This window comes from Pecten maximus, chromosome 4 (genome assembly GCF_902652985.1).
Source record: "Pecten maximus chromosome 4, xPecMax1.1, whole genome shotgun sequence".
Taxonomy (NCBI): Eukaryota; Metazoa; Mollusca; class Bivalvia; order Pectinida; family Pectinidae; genus Pecten; species Pecten maximus.
This window is the reverse complement of record NC_047018.1, coordinates 34,967,526-34,985,444: the sequence shown is the minus strand read 5'-3', so window position 1 is coordinate 34,985,444 and position 17,919 is coordinate 34,967,526. Positions and strand designations below refer to the sequence as shown.

The 17,919-nt window shown below is 39.2% G+C and overlaps 1 protein-coding gene across 9 annotated transcripts in view; it reads right to left on the bottom strand.

The window, feature by feature from the left end:
- Positions 1-17,919, bottom strand: part of LOC117325939 (band 4.1-like protein 3) — a 145,611-nt gene that overhangs the window by 108,948 nt on the left and 18,744 nt on the right. For all 9 annotated transcript variants that reach the window (XM_033882460.1, XM_033882457.1, XM_033882465.1 and 6 more), the window contains exon 2: positions 1,712-1,876. In XM_033882460.1, coding sequence (XP_033738351.1) covers positions 1,712-1,846 — 135 coding nt within the window. In that variant the 5' untranslated portion in view covers positions 1,847-1,876. The remainder of the gene's footprint in view (positions 1-1,711; positions 1,877-17,919) is intronic.

Genomic DNA, 17,919 nt, shown 5'->3' with positions numbered 1-17,919 from the left:
TTTGTGTATTTCCAACTCCGCAGATTTCAAGATCTAATGGGTGGAAACTGATTTTCTATTTATAGTATCAGTGACCTTAACATTTGACCTTTAAATTTTACAACATAAGGAAAGTATCTTAAATAAAGAAGTATTTGGAATGACGTGTTTCTAGACCAGTGTAATTTTGTTATTCCACTAGTAAAGCAAATTTCTGCGATAACAGAGACCTTGAACACAAACTTTTAAAGCTTTTTACCATCTGATTTACATGAAACCTCCTGTGTTGGTTGAGTTAAGAGCCTCTATAATGTCTTTAGAATAAAATCTTTTTTGCTTAATATTAAGATATATAGGAATTTTTAAAAAGAAGATTACAAAATTTCTGAATAATGTACATCACATTTTCCTTTGAGAGGACTATGATTTATAATACGATAAATGTCCCCAACCGATGTAAACTAAATTGAGTTAGAATAAGTCATTTTTCTTTATTAAATCGACACCCATCCTCGTCTATGTACATTAACAAATGTTAATTTTGTTTGGAGTAATTCCCAACACGGACAACATTATGTTTGTTTAAAAAGTGTTTCAATTCTTACACTGATTTTTTCTTGATTTACCTGAACATGTAATTTATCGTACAGGTGAAAATGCGCCTGGTGAATCAGATAAAAACTTGAAGATTTGTGAGATGCACCTGTCTATATCTAACACAAACAAAAACACTGTCTGTATGGTGACTGTCTGACTGAAGATTTCCTCTTTCTCCAGTAAACAAGTTAAATTGATTCTCAATCTACATATTATAACCCGCATATACAGACATTTCATAGCAGGTAATTTTACACAGACAGACACTTACAAAGACATACAGGCTTTCTAAGGTATTTTCCTGTTTAACTTATTGAGGAGTACTAGAAGAATATCATTATGATGACATCAATGTAGGTCAATCTTATTTGTAAAAAGTATCATTTTTATTTTACATTCAATGCTATACTATAATATTTCAAAAGCAAACTTCTTGCAATATTCTTAGTAATACCCTGCAGACTGTCACTTCATACATATCCATACACACACACCAAAAATGATATTGTCATTAATAGCAAATGACTGCTTGTTAACTGAATACCCTTGTTTTTATTCAATGGTGAGGTCAAATCATGGTGTAAAACTTCATACAAATTTTAAAGCACTAGTGCTCATTTCTTTTATCATAATTTATTTTTTTTTTATTTCATATTTAATGTATACAATTATTTCACCCATTTTTCCAAGCTTTATTATGTTTGTGTAATTATTTGTAAATTAAAACTCTGCCCAAGAGATATTCTTCTAATTCACATTTTTCTGATGATCAGCATTATCTGTATGTTTACACTAGTCTGCAATGATCATCACACAAAGTAAACACAGTATTGACGTGGATTCATTTGGTAAATATCGATCAAATCTTCCAAATATCAATGTAAAACTGTATGTACATACTATAGTCCCTATACCCTGTCTTAATAGATACCTGTATAAACAGACAACCTGTCCATACAGGACAGAAACAACTGTCTACATATCAACCTGTAATACAAAAGATCGGTTCTGTCTCTGTCACACTAAATGCTCATTAGTGGAAGATGGATTATGACATTATATCATATTACAATAGACTAAATGTGACTAACGAGCGTGCTAATGACCTTTGGTTAGACTATATTTAGTACATTACCTTAGTCTTAGTATCAGGGATAACTTCTGGACTTTTCACACCTTCAGCAGGCTTTTCTGTAATGGGTTCCTCTTCCGCATCATCCAAAACTTCAGCTTCTGCAGTTGGAGCGGTTTTCTCCCCCTCCTGTGTCATAGTTGCAGCTTATTCCAACTTCAACTTATCCTGTGAAATATAAACAACTAACTCAACAATCGCCTGGTAAGAACCTGACTCTAAATGCTGAGTGAAATCAGTGGTAATCACCAGCCAGTAGACTGCAAAAAGTTACACTTCCTGTCGTATTCCACGATAATTCAATTACCATGGCGGTCCATCCGTGTCAAAAATGAGCAATTTCCCATTGTATATATTTAACTCATGGCTGGTTTTATACAAAAACTATTTCATATATTGCGAGATTTACAAACGACAAAATAATATGTATATTAATTTGATACCTTGGTGATATTTATCTCAAGAGAAATCATTTTAAAAGGAACAGCCCAAGAAAATTGCCAGCTGAATCTTATCAGTATTAGGTTTCACCGACTGATGTTTCATCATGACAGCTCTACAACAGGTCAACCTAAACAATCAAAAATGTTCCATGTTTAAAAACGGTAAAGGAAATCTTATCTTTGATGTCTGTCGAAGTAAAGAAAACAGCAACAGGAACTACATACATGTTTTTTTCTGGGTAGAGAGAAGCCCTCCACTACAAACAGACCTGGAAACAGATCTCGGTACAAGGTGCCCACAACAGGTCATGTGATACACTATAACACATGCAATATATACCTTGTTGACAACAACAAGAAATACATACCTGGAAGATTTTGTTAACGTATGTTTATAAACAACCTTTTGTACATGTAAATCCCAGTAAGTATAGCATTATATTTGTGTTGTCTGGTGACAGTCTACCTGGACAGCATCAGCAGCCCTGCACCTGTATGGTTAAGGATGGTCTGATTCAGGTGATAATGATGTAACATTATCACGCACTGCCACTGTCATTACCTGCATGTAATACCTGCATGTAAGCTCACTTATTGAAAGAAATGAACATCCTGGCAAAAGGTGCAAGTGGCCTGTACATACTTCATGACTGTTAAAACTCCTTTACAAACATTATACTTAGAGGCCCATGGGGATGTGTTTCATTGTCTTTTGCTGTCATTTTAATTTTTTGAAGTTTAAAATTTTACACTGTTTTTGAAGTTTAAAAGTTTACGCAGATTATATGAGTATTAGTTTTTATGTATTTATTTATAGCGGCACAATTTCATGAGATGAATGTTATGAATACAATTTGTTGGTTTCACATGACAAGATTCTGGATGCATATAAATTACACATAACACCTTTGTAATATCTGGAGGATAATGATTCTCTACATAATTAATGAATAGAAGAAATGGTGAAAGAGTGCACAGCATGACAACACTTCTAGAATTATAGGGTATACGATACTTCTTTATATTTATACATGCAACAAAACATCAAAAGGCAGATGATTGACAAATTATTTGAATGTAGCAAATTAATAGCCAAGTAAACCAATGCCAGTGGTGTACTTTGTGTTTTTGTAATTAACCTACAGACTATTGATTATAGACATACAATATGGCTTCTGGCAGCAATCATTGGTGAAATGGCTTACATAATTATTGCCAAGATTCCTAGTCAACATGGTCCAGAGGTAATGGACCAAATGATGGAAATTTCGTGAAATGACATTCCAGATCAAGTCTACACTGATAAAGTATATTTCAGTAATTAAAACAAACCTGTTGTCTACATTCTATTGTTTTCATAATCAGGTCAATAAATATGATTATAATTATGCAACTAATGAAGGTCAAGAACTCTCGCATAGCTTCTCACAGGAGTATATCACAGGAGAAAATCCTTAAATTTTAATCAAAATTATCTGTGAAATGGCAAGAGTCAGAATGATAATATACGAGGAACACATCAGTGTGGTTTGTACATTAAATGTTAAATACTGTCTCTCCATCACTAAGCTGATGGAGCATGCTTCTTAAGCATAGGAGGGGATTTACAACGCTGCATATCAATCTAGATTTGATTCCTGTCTGGGCACTGAGTCAGCAGGAATGTGTTGTCCTGCATTCTTTCACAATAATATCAAAAATATCCAGCCATTGTGTCACCATAGTTACTATATTCTAGCTGTACTGTAGTAATGCTGAACAGGCCTGACTAGTTTTTGAACTTCTGAATTCCAGAAAAATGCTCCAACACTCGAAACTTCTGTTTCTGTGTCTCACACATTGGCAGATTATTACACCGGGGACCCTCTGGTTCGTTTACTTGTTAGATCGCTCATCAGGAATGCCTTTTTTCTTGTTCTTCCACCTTTGTGGCCTTTACAGACAGGTTTTTATCATATTGAGGTGGCCAAAATTCATAGACAATTTTTTAATCATATTGAAATGGACTTTATAAACAGGTTTTCATTATATGGAGATGATCTTTATACACAGGTTTTTATTATCTTGAGATGGTCTTTATAGACAGGTTTTCCTTACATTGAGTTTTAATTATGAATATGGCCTTTATAGACAGGTTTTCATTAAATTGATGACCTTTAGAAATGCTTTTATCATCTTGAGATAGTCTTTATAGACAGGTTTTTATTATATTTAGTTTGTACCTTTAGACAGGTTTTTATCATATTGTGATGGTCTTTATAGACAGGTTTTTAGTATATTGTGATGGTCTCTATAGACAGGTTTTTATTATATTGGTGTGGCCTTTACAGACAGGTTTTTATTATATTGTGATGGTCTCTATAGACAGGTTTTTATTATATTGTGATGGTCTCTATAGACAGGTTTTTATCATCTTGAGATGGTCTCTATAGACAGGTTTTTATTATATTGATGTGACCTTTACAGACAGGTTTTTATTATATTGAGGCCTTTAAAGAAGTCTGACATGATTTACCAAATTTACAGTATCATGAAATCTAAAACACAATCTTTATTGAGTTTGAATTATTTGAATCAGCCAGACATACAATTAACTGATCGAGAAACAGATATAATTAGTAAAAGTTGTAGAAGTAAAGAATAAAAACAAAGTGGAAAAAACACTAAATTCAGTTACAATGTCAACACAAACAGTAAAATCCTCCATTAAACCAATGTAATCTCCATTTAATTAAAGCAAGTGCTGGGAAATCTCATTTACCATAACAAAACTCCAAGGATTTGTACAGAGCAAGTAAAGCAGAAAAAACACATCTGGGCATCCAATGATTATCCGTGTGAATTTATGTATTTAATCAATCTGCAACCATCAGCTCCCTACCCAGATGGTGAAATGTATCAAAACATAATCTATAACATTTGTATAAACAGTTTTAACCAGAACAAGAATCTAGAAAATGTTATCATGCATGAGTGCACCTCTATGATAAGATGGTGTAAAGGCAGATCTCTCTGAAACTGTAGATGCTAAAATCCTACTTTAATAAAGGCAAATCTCTAAGACTGTCAATGTTAAAATCAGACATAGACTTCATAACAGCTAGAAAATTAGCTAAAATCACTTCATTAATCAATGGTGATATGTAATTTTACATGTAAACACTCTGTCCACAATCAGTATTGCAATGTCTCATTCACAAGATTGACAGTTTTTTTTTCTGAAACAGTCACAGCTATAGATATGAGTGATGAAATCAGCCTGTCCATTTAAGTGTAAGCTAACAGAGAAACTTACCCAACACAAAGGGATTCAGTGGCTTTGACAGAAATTAACAATCCTGTAATTTTTACCAGTAGGACACAAACTAATAAATATTATAGTTCCTCCATTAACCACCAGGTTCTGCCACACACCAATTTTTCAGTCATTTTTGTTTTGAGTTTCAGTACAATAATGGTTCTGTAATTCTGTAATTTAATTTCAGTTTTAACAAGCTTGAGATCGCAGTAATTTTCAGTGGAATTCTTGTTAATAAAATTTGACAATTTTTACTGGTGTCAGTGTGTTGTCAATTGTACCTTGCCTGTATGCCGTCACTATGGTTACTGCTCAACAATTAAAATACATATGTTCAAGTTGTTACACATCAAATAAACGCTTCTTTGCTCGGATCCAGTTCCTATATATAAGACTTTTTTTTTTACTCTTGAGACTTTAGACTAACAGAAAAGGAGATAATTGGATTGTCCTGTGAGTTGACTTATAACAAACATGGTTAATTTCCATGGTCTGACATACATATATATCTTAAACACAAAATGTCTCTGATGATTATACTGTGTTCCCTATATTTAAAGTTTGATATTTCTATTGAATTGAGTTGTCTTTCCTACAGGAAAGTTCCTGCTGCACTACGATGCATCATGCCTAAATATTGACGTGTGTCGAAATTCTACTCTTTATCCCTCTCAGACAGAACAGTTTTCGATAAGATTGAAATTTGAGTCTTCAGGCATGCGACATCAAAATTCACTTATTCTTGTTTGCTATGGCGTCCAAAGAGTGAAAATTGATATCAAAATTTGACAAGTCAAGACAAACTGGGAGTGAAGCTGACTTTTATCAATAATAACCTTTATCAGTGCATTCCCTGGGTAAAACCACTCCAAGCTGATGTGATAGAGATAAGCTCCAATGTCTGAAACAACTTCTGAAACCAGCTGACCACTGATGTCTGAGGAAAGACAGATGTCTAGTTCTCAGAGGCAATTATAGATTTGATAAAACATTTTACACATCATCAACTGGCAGAGAGGAAAAGGAGTCAACTGGTCAGTCCAGAGAAATCCAATTTAATTTTCGGCCATAATCATCTAAACATCCCCTTTCACCAAAACTCATGAATTTGTGCCTGTCCTTCCATCAAGACATTTGAATACCAACTGTCATATTAATTAAAACCTCTCATCTGCAGCATTATAACTGGACAGTCTTAATTATATACAATATCTGGTCTGTCTTAATTACATACAATTTCTAATGTGTAATTGTGCAGGTCAAGTAGTTCAGGATATTAGCATAATGATCTGAACACTATGGACATATTTATGAATAGAAGTAATTGAGAAATTCCTCTGAATACCAATGTCTAATTTACCAATCTGAATGCTATTATATTCCTTCTTATCTCATCAGAGCAAAATAATAATAGCCTCACTAAATAGTGACCATATTAGGGAGGCTGTAGGGCACAAGTTATATGGAAATTTGAATGTTTTTGGTGTAGAATGAGGTAAGATACAAGCTGGTAGAAATCAATGCTAATTGTATCACATGCACGTTGTTACAACATGGGGAGCCCTCAGTGACTCGTTAGAATTTGTCAGCTTCAAAATATAGTTTAATTTTTAAATTTTCATAAAATTCCTTTAAAATCAATAAATATTAACTAACTTATTAAAATTCCACATGCTTTAATGGTTTAGTAGGATGTTGATATTTAGAGAGAAGTATTTTTGAGAAGCTCAAGGTCAGTGGTGAATGGTTTATTGGTGAAAGACTGTTGAAGCTTGCATTATTAATCCTACTGTAGTTTGTTACATGTGGCTAAGTTCGTTAAGACTGGAGCAAAGATCAGGGATAATTGTGTTTACTAGAACATGCTATATCCATTAACTTAAACTGACCGGACATGACTGCTTAATCAGGATAGAAATTCTCCACCATATCACAGATCACTATAACAATCAAACAAACTTCTTGTCAGTAATCTTGGAAGGTGTGGATGAAGGATGTGGATGTGGGGTGTTGGGTGTGGATATGGGGTGTTGGATGTGGGATATGGGTGTGGGTTGTAAGTTGTTGGGGTGTGGGGCCCAAGTATTGAGTGGGGTGTGGAGTTTGGTATGGGTGTGGAGAGTGAGTTTGGAGTGGGGTGTGGAGTTTGGTATGGTTGTGGAGAGTGAGTTTGGAGTGGGGTGTGGAGTTTGGTATGGGTGTGGAGAGTGAGTTTGGAGTGGGGTGTGGAGTTTGGTATGGGTGTGGAGAGTGAGTTTGGAGTGGGGTGTGGAGTTTGGTATGGATGTGGAGAGTGAGTTTGGAGTGGGGTGTGGAGTTTGGTATGGTTGTGGAGAGTGAGTTTGGAGTGGGGTGTGGAGTTTGGTATGGGTGTGGAGAGTGAGTTTGGAGTGGGGTGTGGAGTTTGGTATGGATGTGGAGAGTGAGTTTGGAGTGGGGTGTGGAGTTTGGTATGGGTGTGGAGAGTGAGTTTGGAGTGGGGTGTGGAGTTTGGTATGGGTGTGGAGACTGAGTTTGGAGTGGGGTGTGGAGTTTGGTATGGGTGTGGAGAGTGAGTTTGGAGTGGGGTGTGGATGAGGGATGCAGGTGTGGGATTGAGTGTTGTTGAGTAGGGGTATGGGATGTGGGGGTGTGGTTTTTGGTGTGGGGTATGAGTGTTGAGTAGGGTGTGGAGTTTGGGATGTGGGTGTGTTATAGGATGCTTGTGTGGGGTGAATGTGTGGAGTGCAGTTGTGGTATGTGGGTTTGGAGTGCAAAATGGGTTGTGGACATGTCTGCCAGTTGTGGGTTGCAGGTAAAAGGCATGGAATGGAGTATGTTGATGGTGTAGAATGGATTATGTCAGGGATGTGGATTGGAGTATCTCAGGGATGTCGAATGGAGTATGTCAGGGATGTGGAATGGTGTATGTCAATGGTGTGGAATGGAGTATGTCAGGGGTGTAGAATGGTGTATGTCAGGGATGTGGAATGGAGTATGTCAGGGGTGTGGAATGGAGTATGTCAATGGGGTGGAATGGAGTATGTCAGGGGTGTAGAATGGAGTTTGTCAGGGGTGTGGAATGGAGTATGTCAGGGGTGTGGAATGGAGTATGTCAGGGGTGTAGAATGGTGTATGTCAATGGTGTGGAATGGATTATGTCAGGGATGTGGAATAGAGTATGTCAGGGATGTGGAATGGAGTATGTCAGGGGTGTGGAATGGAGTTTGTCAGGGGTGTGGAATGGTGTATGTCAATGGTGTAGAATAGAGTAGGTCAGGGGTGTGGAATGGAGTATGTCAGGGGTGTAGAATGGAGTATGTCAGGGGTGTAGAATGGTGTATGTCAGGGGTGTGGAATGGAGTATATCAGGGGTGTAGAATGGAGTATGTCAGGGGTGTGGAATGGTGTATGTCAGGGGTGTGGAATGGAGTATGTCAGGGGTGTAGAATGGAGTATGTCAGGGGTGTGGAATGGAGTATGTCAGGGGCGTAGAATGCTGTATATCAGAGGTGTGGAACAGTGTATGTCAGGGGTGTAGAATGGTGTATGTCAGGGGTGTAGAATGGTGTATGTCAGGGATGTGGAATGGTGTATGTCAGGGATGTTGAATGGAATATGTCAGGGGTGTGGAATGGGAATGGTGTATGTCAGGGATGTTGAATGGAATATGTCAGGGATGTGGAATGGGAATGGTGTATGTCAGGGATGTGGAATGGAGTATGTCAAGGGTGTGGAATGGAATATGTCAGGGGTGTGGAATGGATTATGTCAGGGATGTGGAATGGTATATGTCAATGGTGTGGAATGGAGTATGTCAGGGATGTGGAATGGTGTATGTCAGGGGTGTGGAATGGAGTATGTCAGGGGTGTGGAATGGAGTATGTCAGGGATGTGGAATGGTGTATGTCAGGGGTGTGGAATGGAGTATGTCAGGGGTGTGGAATGGAGTATGTCAGGGATGTGGAATTGAGTATGTCAGGGATGTGGAATGGAGTATGTCAGGGATGTGGAATGGTGTATGTCAGGGGTGTGGAATGGAGTATGTCAGGGGTGTGGAATGGAGTATGTCAGGGGTGTGGAATGGAGTATGTCATGGGTGTGGAATGGTGTATGTCAATGGTGTGGAATGGAGTATGTCAGGGATGTGGAATGGTGTATGTCAGGGGTGTGGAATGGAGTATGTCAGGGGTGTGGAATGGAGTATGTCAGGGGTGTGGAATGGAGTATGTCAAGGGTGTGGAATGGAGTATGTCAGTGGTGTAGAATGGAGTATGTCAGGGGTGTGGAATGGAGTATGTCAGTGGTGTAGAATGGAGTATGTCAGGGATGTGGAATGGTGTATGTCAGGGGTGTGGAATGGAGTATGTCAGGGGTGTGGAATGGAGTATGTCAGGGGTGTGGAATGGAGTATGTCAGGGGTGTGGAATGGAGTATGTCAAAAAGCTTGTACTAGACTGATGGGATATTAACGGTCATGTATGTGATTATGAGTTAATATTTCAATTTAGATTAGATTCCATCATCATTTCAGTGTAAGACTGGTTGAGATTGAATACCTAATGAAGTTAATTTAGAAATATTTTGTGAAAAAAAGCTAAAAACAGATTTTGAGGAAACTCTTTGGAGTTAAATGTAGTAAGCATATTGAAAAGCCATCCTTGAAATTTGGTTGGTTTGAATAATTCAGGACACAGGAGAAGTTATCTGATTGACAGATATGGATTACTCAGGTCTCCTTTCATAAAGGTTTCTGATCGTCCAGGAAAATTATGATCTGTTGCCAGGAAGAAGTGATACATGAAAATAAGAATTCAATCTCATCTACAATATTTTCTGTTTATCTATTTTTAGCAAACATGTCAGAACATACAGATACATAACTCTACACTAGCCCACATGTTTATCCTGTCTGTTAGCTGTGATGGTCCCAACATCTGTTTACTCTACCCCCCCCCCCCCCCCCCCTCCTCTCCCTGTACTGATCCCCCCTCCCTCTCCCCCTCCTCCCCCCATCCCCATACTTATCCCCTCCCCTCCTCCTTCTCCCTCTAGTGGACCCTCCCTTCCTCAATCATCAGACTGGAAGTCATAGATAAGGTACAACAGATGTTCAGAAATGTTAGAAACCTCAATTCCTTTGTGAAACATAAACATTAACAGTATAAAACATCTGAAGTTTAATATCATATTTTTATGACCTCTCCAGATATTTGTAGTGATGGTGTGTCAGTTCTCAACAAGAACAAGCATGTGATGTGCTCCCAGCAGTGGCTCTGTATCTTTATATACCTGTAATACAAATACACCCCTCACCTTGAATGTAATAACATTTATAGCAGCAAACTACCATCAGTTAGCATGGTAACATGTACATATGGTATGTGTATGAATTTCACTTTTCATCATAAACATGGATCTCATTCAGGTATTATAATCTTATGACAGATAAAACCTCTATATCTACATACAATTAATTACTAAGGTCCCATTGAAAGTGTATTCTTTCATCATATCAGCATTATCACTTTTTTTTTTCTTTTTTCTCTTTTTTTTTGTTTTGTTTCCAATCACTTCTTTTTTGTTTTTGACTTGGATAAGGTCCTGTCAAGCTTAAGGTACGAGAGTTCAAGTCAAGGTTTGCGGATTCTGTTTGGATAAAAATCACCTTCACTTTTCATCTTCTGCTCTATACTATGATATTTCATCACATAAGTATGTAGACATGGTGTGACAAACTTTCATGTAATAATGGTTGGAAAGACACATCAATCAGATGTACAAAGGTGTGGTGTTACCTGTCCAACATTTACGTGACTGCTATCTTGGCCACTTAAAGTGATTGATTAATATTAAAATAGTTATATCTAAGTTATTATTTTGTGAATCTGAGGTCAAATAAGTACATTTTAGGCTTTTTCCTTTCATTTGCCTCATGAAAGACAAACTCTATATAAGAAATAGGAAAGCCAACATGTACACACTTATTAAAAGCTATCATGTGGAAATGGGGAATGCACAATGTATCTGTATGAATTCAGGTTTTCATTGATACTTATATCAAAAGATGTTTTCCAGAGAAAGATTTTTTTGTCTGTTATAGTTACACTCAGATCCACCAGTAAGCAAGTCACATCAAAACATACAGAAAGGGAAGTAACTCTTCCATCCCTAGTCTCACACTCCAGTCAGAACCGAACAACAAGATTTCCTATCTTACTCCAGAATCTCATATCACATGTTTTCAAAGTGCTCATAGTAAATGTCAACAATTCCAGCAGACTTTCCCACGATTCGATTTCAGAGATACAGCTTTGTTACAAAAATGTCAGACATTTATTCATGGTCGGATGATAATTGTTCGAACAACACAACTCCTCCATCAAATTGTCACTGTACTTCATTTGATACTTATCAGGACCATTACTTGATAACAGAACAGTACATTAACATCACTGACCATGTGTATAGTATGCATGAAACTTCCAATCATCTACACAAAACCGCAAATATCAACATCATGGTGTTGCAACTACACCTACATGTATTTTACTACCAATAATGGTAGGACTTTAGACTCGTTCTTTTTATCTCCCTGCCCTCTTTCCTTCATCTTCATCTCCACTTCTCTGCCTCTGTGCTCCGTCTTCCCTCCACTACTCTACCCATGTCCATTATCTTCCCCTCAGCTACTTAATCTGCCCTCTATCCAACATCTTTTCCTGTACTACTCTACCCTCAGTACCCCAACTTTTCCTGTACTACTCTGCCCTCAGTACCCCATCTTTTCCTGTACTACCTCTGCCCTCAGTACCCCATCTTTTCCTGTACTACTCTGCCCTCAGTACCCCATATTTTCCTGTACTACTCTGCCCTCAGTACTCCATCTTTTCCTGTACTACCTCACCCTCAGTACCCAATCTTTTCCTGTACTACTCTGCCATCAGTACTCCATCTTTTCCTGTACTACCTCACCCTCAATACCCCATCTTTTCCTGTACTACCTCACCCTCAGTACCCCATCTTTTCCTGTACTACCTCACCCTCAGTACCCCATCTTTTCCTGTACTACCTCACCCTCAGTACCCCATCTTTTCCTGTACTACTCTGCCATCAGTACCCCATCTTTTCCTGTACTACTCTGCCCTCAGTACCCTACCTTTTCCTGTACTACTCTGCCCTCAGTGCCCCACCTTTTCCTTTACTACTCTGCCCTCAGTACCCCATCTTTTCCTGTACTACTCTGCCCTCAGTACTCCAACTTTTCCTGTACTCACTCTGCCCTCAGTACCCTACTTTTTCCTGTACTACTCTGCCCTCAGTGCCCCACCTTTTCCTTTACTACTCTGCCCTCAGTACCCCATCTTTTCCTGTACTACTCTGCCCTCAGTACCCCATCTTTTCCTGTACTACTCTGCCCTCAGTTCCCCATCTTTTCCTGTACTCACTCTGCCCTCACTACTCCATCTTTTCCTGTACTACTCTGCCCTCAGTACCCAATCTTTTCATGTACTACCTCACCCTCAGTTCCCCATCTTTTCCTGTACGACCTCACCCTCAGTACCCCATCTTTTTCTGTACTACTCTGCCCCCAGCACCCCATATTTTCCTGTACTACTCTGCCCTCAGTATCCCACCTTTTCCTGTACTACTCTGCCCTCAGTACCCCATCTTTTCCTGTACTACCTCACCCTCAGTTCCCCATCTTTTCCTGTACTACCTCACCCTCAGTACCCCATCTTTTCCTTTACTACTCTGCCCCCAGCACCCCATATTTTCCTGTACTACTCTGCCCTCAGTATCCCACCTTTTCCTGTACTACTCTGCCCTCAGTACCCCAACTTTTCCTGTACTACTCTACCCTCAGTATCCCACCTTTTTCTGTACTACTCTGCCCTCAGTACCCCATATTTTCCTGTACTACCTCACCCTCAGTACCCCATCTTTTCCTGTACTACCTCACCCTCAGTACCCCATCTTTTCCTGTACTACCTCACCCTCAGTACCCCATCTTTTCCTGTACTACCTCACCCTCACTACCCCAACTTTTCCTGTACTACCTCACCCTCAGTACCCCATCTTTTCCTGTACTACCTCACCCTCACTACCCCATCTTTTCCTGTACTACTCTGCCCTCAGTACCTCATCTTTTCCTGTACTACCTCACCCTCACTACCCCATCTTTTCCTGTACTACCTCACCCTCAGTACCCCATCTTTTCCTGTACTACTCTGCCCTCAGTACCCCATCTTTTCCTGTACTACCTCACCCTCACTACCCCATCTTTTCCTGTACTACCTCACCCTCAGTACCCCATCTTTTCCTGTACTACCTCACCCTCAGTACCCCATCTTTTCCTGTACTACCTCACCCTCAGTACCCCAACTTTTCCTGTACTACTCTGCCCTCAGTATCCCACCTTTTTCTGTACTACTCTGCCCTCAGTACCCCATCTTTTCCTGTACTACTCTGCCCTCAGTACCCCATCTTTTCATGTACTACTCTGCCCTCAGTACCCCAGATTTCCTGTACTACTCTGCCCTCAGTACCCCATCTTTTCCTGTACTACCTCACCCTCAGTTCCCCATCTTTTCCTGTACTACTCTGCCCTCAGTACTCCATCTTTTCCTGTACTACCTCACCCTCAGTACCCTACCTTTTTCCTGTACTACTCTGCCCTCAGTGCCCCACCTTTTCCTTTACTACTCTGCCCTCAGTACCCCATCTTTTCCTGTACTACTCTGCCCTCAGTACCTAATCTTTTCCTGTACTACTCTGCCCTCGGTACCCCATCTTTTCCTGTAATATTTTGCCCTCAGTACCCCATCTTTTCCTGTACTACTCTACCCTCAGTGCCCCATCTTTTCCTGTACTACCTCACCCTCAGTGCCCCATCTTTTCCTGTACTACTCTGCCCTCAGTACCCCATCTTTTCCTGTACTACTCTGCCCTCAGTGCCCCATCTTTTCCTGTACTACTCTGCCCTCAGTACCCCATCTTTTCCTGTACTACCTCACCCTCAGTACCCCATCTTTTCCTGTACTACTCTGCCCTCAGTACCTCATCTTTTCCTGTACTACTCTGCCCTCAGTACCCCATCTTTTCCTGTACTACCTCACCCTCAGTACCCCATCTTTTCCTGTACTACTCTGTCCTCAGTGCCCCATCTTTTCCTGTACTACCTCACCCTCAGTACCCCATCTTTTCCTGTACTACCTCACCCTCACTACCCCATCTTTTCCTGTACTACTCTGCCCTCAGTACCTCATCTTTTCCTGTACTACCTCACCCTCACTACCCCATCTTTTCCTGTACTACCTCACCCTCACTACCCCAACTTTTCCTGTACTACTCTGCCCTCACTACCCCAACTTTTCCTGTACTACTCTGCCCTCAATACCCCATCTTTTCCTGTACTACCTCACCCTCACTACCCCATCTTTTCCTGTACTACTCTGCCCTCAGTACCTCATCTTTTCCTGTACTACCTCACCCTCACTACCCCATCTTTTCCTGTACTTCCTCACCCTCACTACCCCAACTTTTCCTGTACTACTCTGCCCTCACTACCCCAACTTTTCCTGTACTACTCTGCCCTCAATACCCCATCTTTTCCTGTACTACTCTGTCCTCACTACCCCATCTTTTCCTGTACTACCTCACCCTCAGTACCTCATCTTTTCCTGTACTACCTCACCCTCAGTACCCCATCTTTTCCTGTACTACTCTGTCCTCACTACCCCACCTTTTCCTGTACTACCTCACCTCAGACTCTCTTTTCCGTATACCTCACCCTCAGTACCCATCTTTTCCTGTACTACTCTGTCCTCACTACCCCACCTTTTCCTGTACTACCTCACCCTCAGTACCCCATCTTTTCCTTTACTACCTCACCCTCAGTACCCCATCTTTTCCTGTACTTTCTCACCCTCAGTACCCCATCTTTTCCTTTACTACTCTGCCCTCAGTACCCCATCTTTTCCTGTACTACTCTGTTCTCAGTACCTCATCTTTTCCTGTACTACTCTGCCCTCACTACCCCATCTTTTCCTGTACTACTCTGCCCTCACTACCCCATCTTTTCCTGTACTACTCTGCCCTCAGTACCCCATCTTTTCCTGTACTACCTCACCCTCAGTACCCCATCTTTTCCTGTACTACCTCACCCTCAGTACTCCATCTTTTCCTGTACTACTCTGCCCTCAGTACCCCAACTTTTCCTGTACTACCTCACCCTCAGTACCCCATCTTTTCCTGTACTACTCTGCCCTCAGTACTCCATCTTTTCCTGTTCTACCTCACCCTCAGTGCTCCATCTTTTCCTGTACTACTCTGTCCTCAGTACCCCATCTTTAGAATCGTGATCTACCTCCCTTTTACTGTTCCATATTTTGAACATGTACAACTGTCAATCTCAACTTCAATTAAAATGTAAGAATACTATACTACATTCATAAATCCAAGAAAAAAAAGGAAAGATAACTCTAATCACTGATCATTAACATGTTCTGTGATCCAGATGGTATTTATCCAAATTGATGCAGTGTTGATACTAACACTATTTATCAAAACAAATACCCAGGGGTCAAAAAATTCTCTTTCCATAAATACTGCTATCATTTCTGCCTTCTGATGGCAGACAAGTTTGCTTCATAAATTTAACAGCTGTATCATATAAACCTGAATTCCAGTGGTACATGGCAGAGCAATCTAATGATGTGTGTATGCATTTGATTTACAGAGAGGTTCAATTGCTAAAATTACAATCACATGTGAGGAGACTGAATTTTACTTGAATTTAGCTAGACATTCCTCCGACTAACAAAATATTCCAAATTTATAGCTTGCTCTATATAGTCTAAGTACACTACTATTTCATTCTAAATCCATAGTTTGCTCTCGTCTAGGTACACATTTATCATTCAAAATTCAGCAACACAATAAGATCTTGACCAAAATCAAGCTAATATAGGTAACCTGTCAAGAATGTTATCTTTAGTTGCTGCCTATGTGAGTATATGATCTCCCAATAATTTGACCTTCATGTCAGTGTTGTTCTTTTTCAAGGTCAAGGTTGTCTAAATTATTGTTAAAATTATCAAGGTTAGTACATCATGTCAAGTGTTATCAAAAGTGAGTGTTATAAAGTAATTGTCAAGGTCGGTATGATTAATCAAGGTCAGTATAATTAATCAAGGTCAGTATAATTAATTTAGGTCAATGTAATTATTCAAGGTCAGTGTAACTAATCAAGGTCAATGTAATTAATCAAGGTCAGTACAATTATTCATGGTCAGAATAATTATCATAATCAAAGTCAGTATAATTGATCAAGGTCAGTATTTAGAGGTTATTGATTAGGTCAATATCAACCTAGATCACATTCAAAGTAATCAATTTTTATCAAGGTCACTAATGATTTACATAGGTCAAGGTCAGTGATAATTCAATATTGGCCAAGGTCATTAATAATTCAATATTGGTCTAAGTCAGTAATATCTACAATATTCTTTTTATTGACAGATTAAAGGTCATTAATTACCCTGTTGATTATAAAGTACGGTGTAATGAGAAAGGGACAGACATGGAGAAGGTCGTAGTGTAAAGCTACATGTGGGTAATTATATATTAATGGAAATCCATGTGTTACAGAGTAGTGCACTACTCCAGTAATTATATCTACAAGTATACTCTATTCCAGTAGTGAGGTAACCTACTGAAATTATAACATGGATCTTGGTAAGATAATTAGGTCTGTCTACATCCTATCTCCATTTAAATAAATTTTGAACTTTTTAATTCTTAAAACCTTTGACCTTTGACCTTGACTGATGACCACCAATATTCATTCATATATAGATCTTAATGTTTAGTCACTAAGGTGTGAGTGTGAGTCCTATCTATTGATGGGTTCATCAGATATCTTCCACTCAGATATATACAGGGATGGATGGACAGACAGGATAGAAAACAGGGATGGATTGACAGACAAAGGCACAGATGCACAAAGCACACACACCCCACCCCCACCCACCCCCTACCCCACCCCTTTACTGTGGTGTTTATCATATATAATCAGTGTGGGGATCAAAACTCTCTCACTTAATTGGTATTCATTTATAAATCTAATGGTGAAAATATTGTTATTGATACAAATATGTTATCATAAATTGTACTCATCAAAAAGCTGTAGTAGTCACTTTCAAATTGAATTCCGTCTATTTACTTAACACGCAGACTCTAATAGTTAATCCAGAACTATGTATAACAACTTCCTTAGTGTTGTAATCTACATCAACATCCAAGCATCTGAAGCATCAGCAACAGTTCTCTGCAGCATTCAACATGGGCGGAGGTTTCTGCAACAACTGTCTGTCTGTCTAGTAATGGTGTACTGGCCAACACAGTCATAAAACCACAGGCGTACATATAGTGCAAGAACAAAACCACAGAACCTATAACAACTACATTGTACAAATCTGGGAACAAAC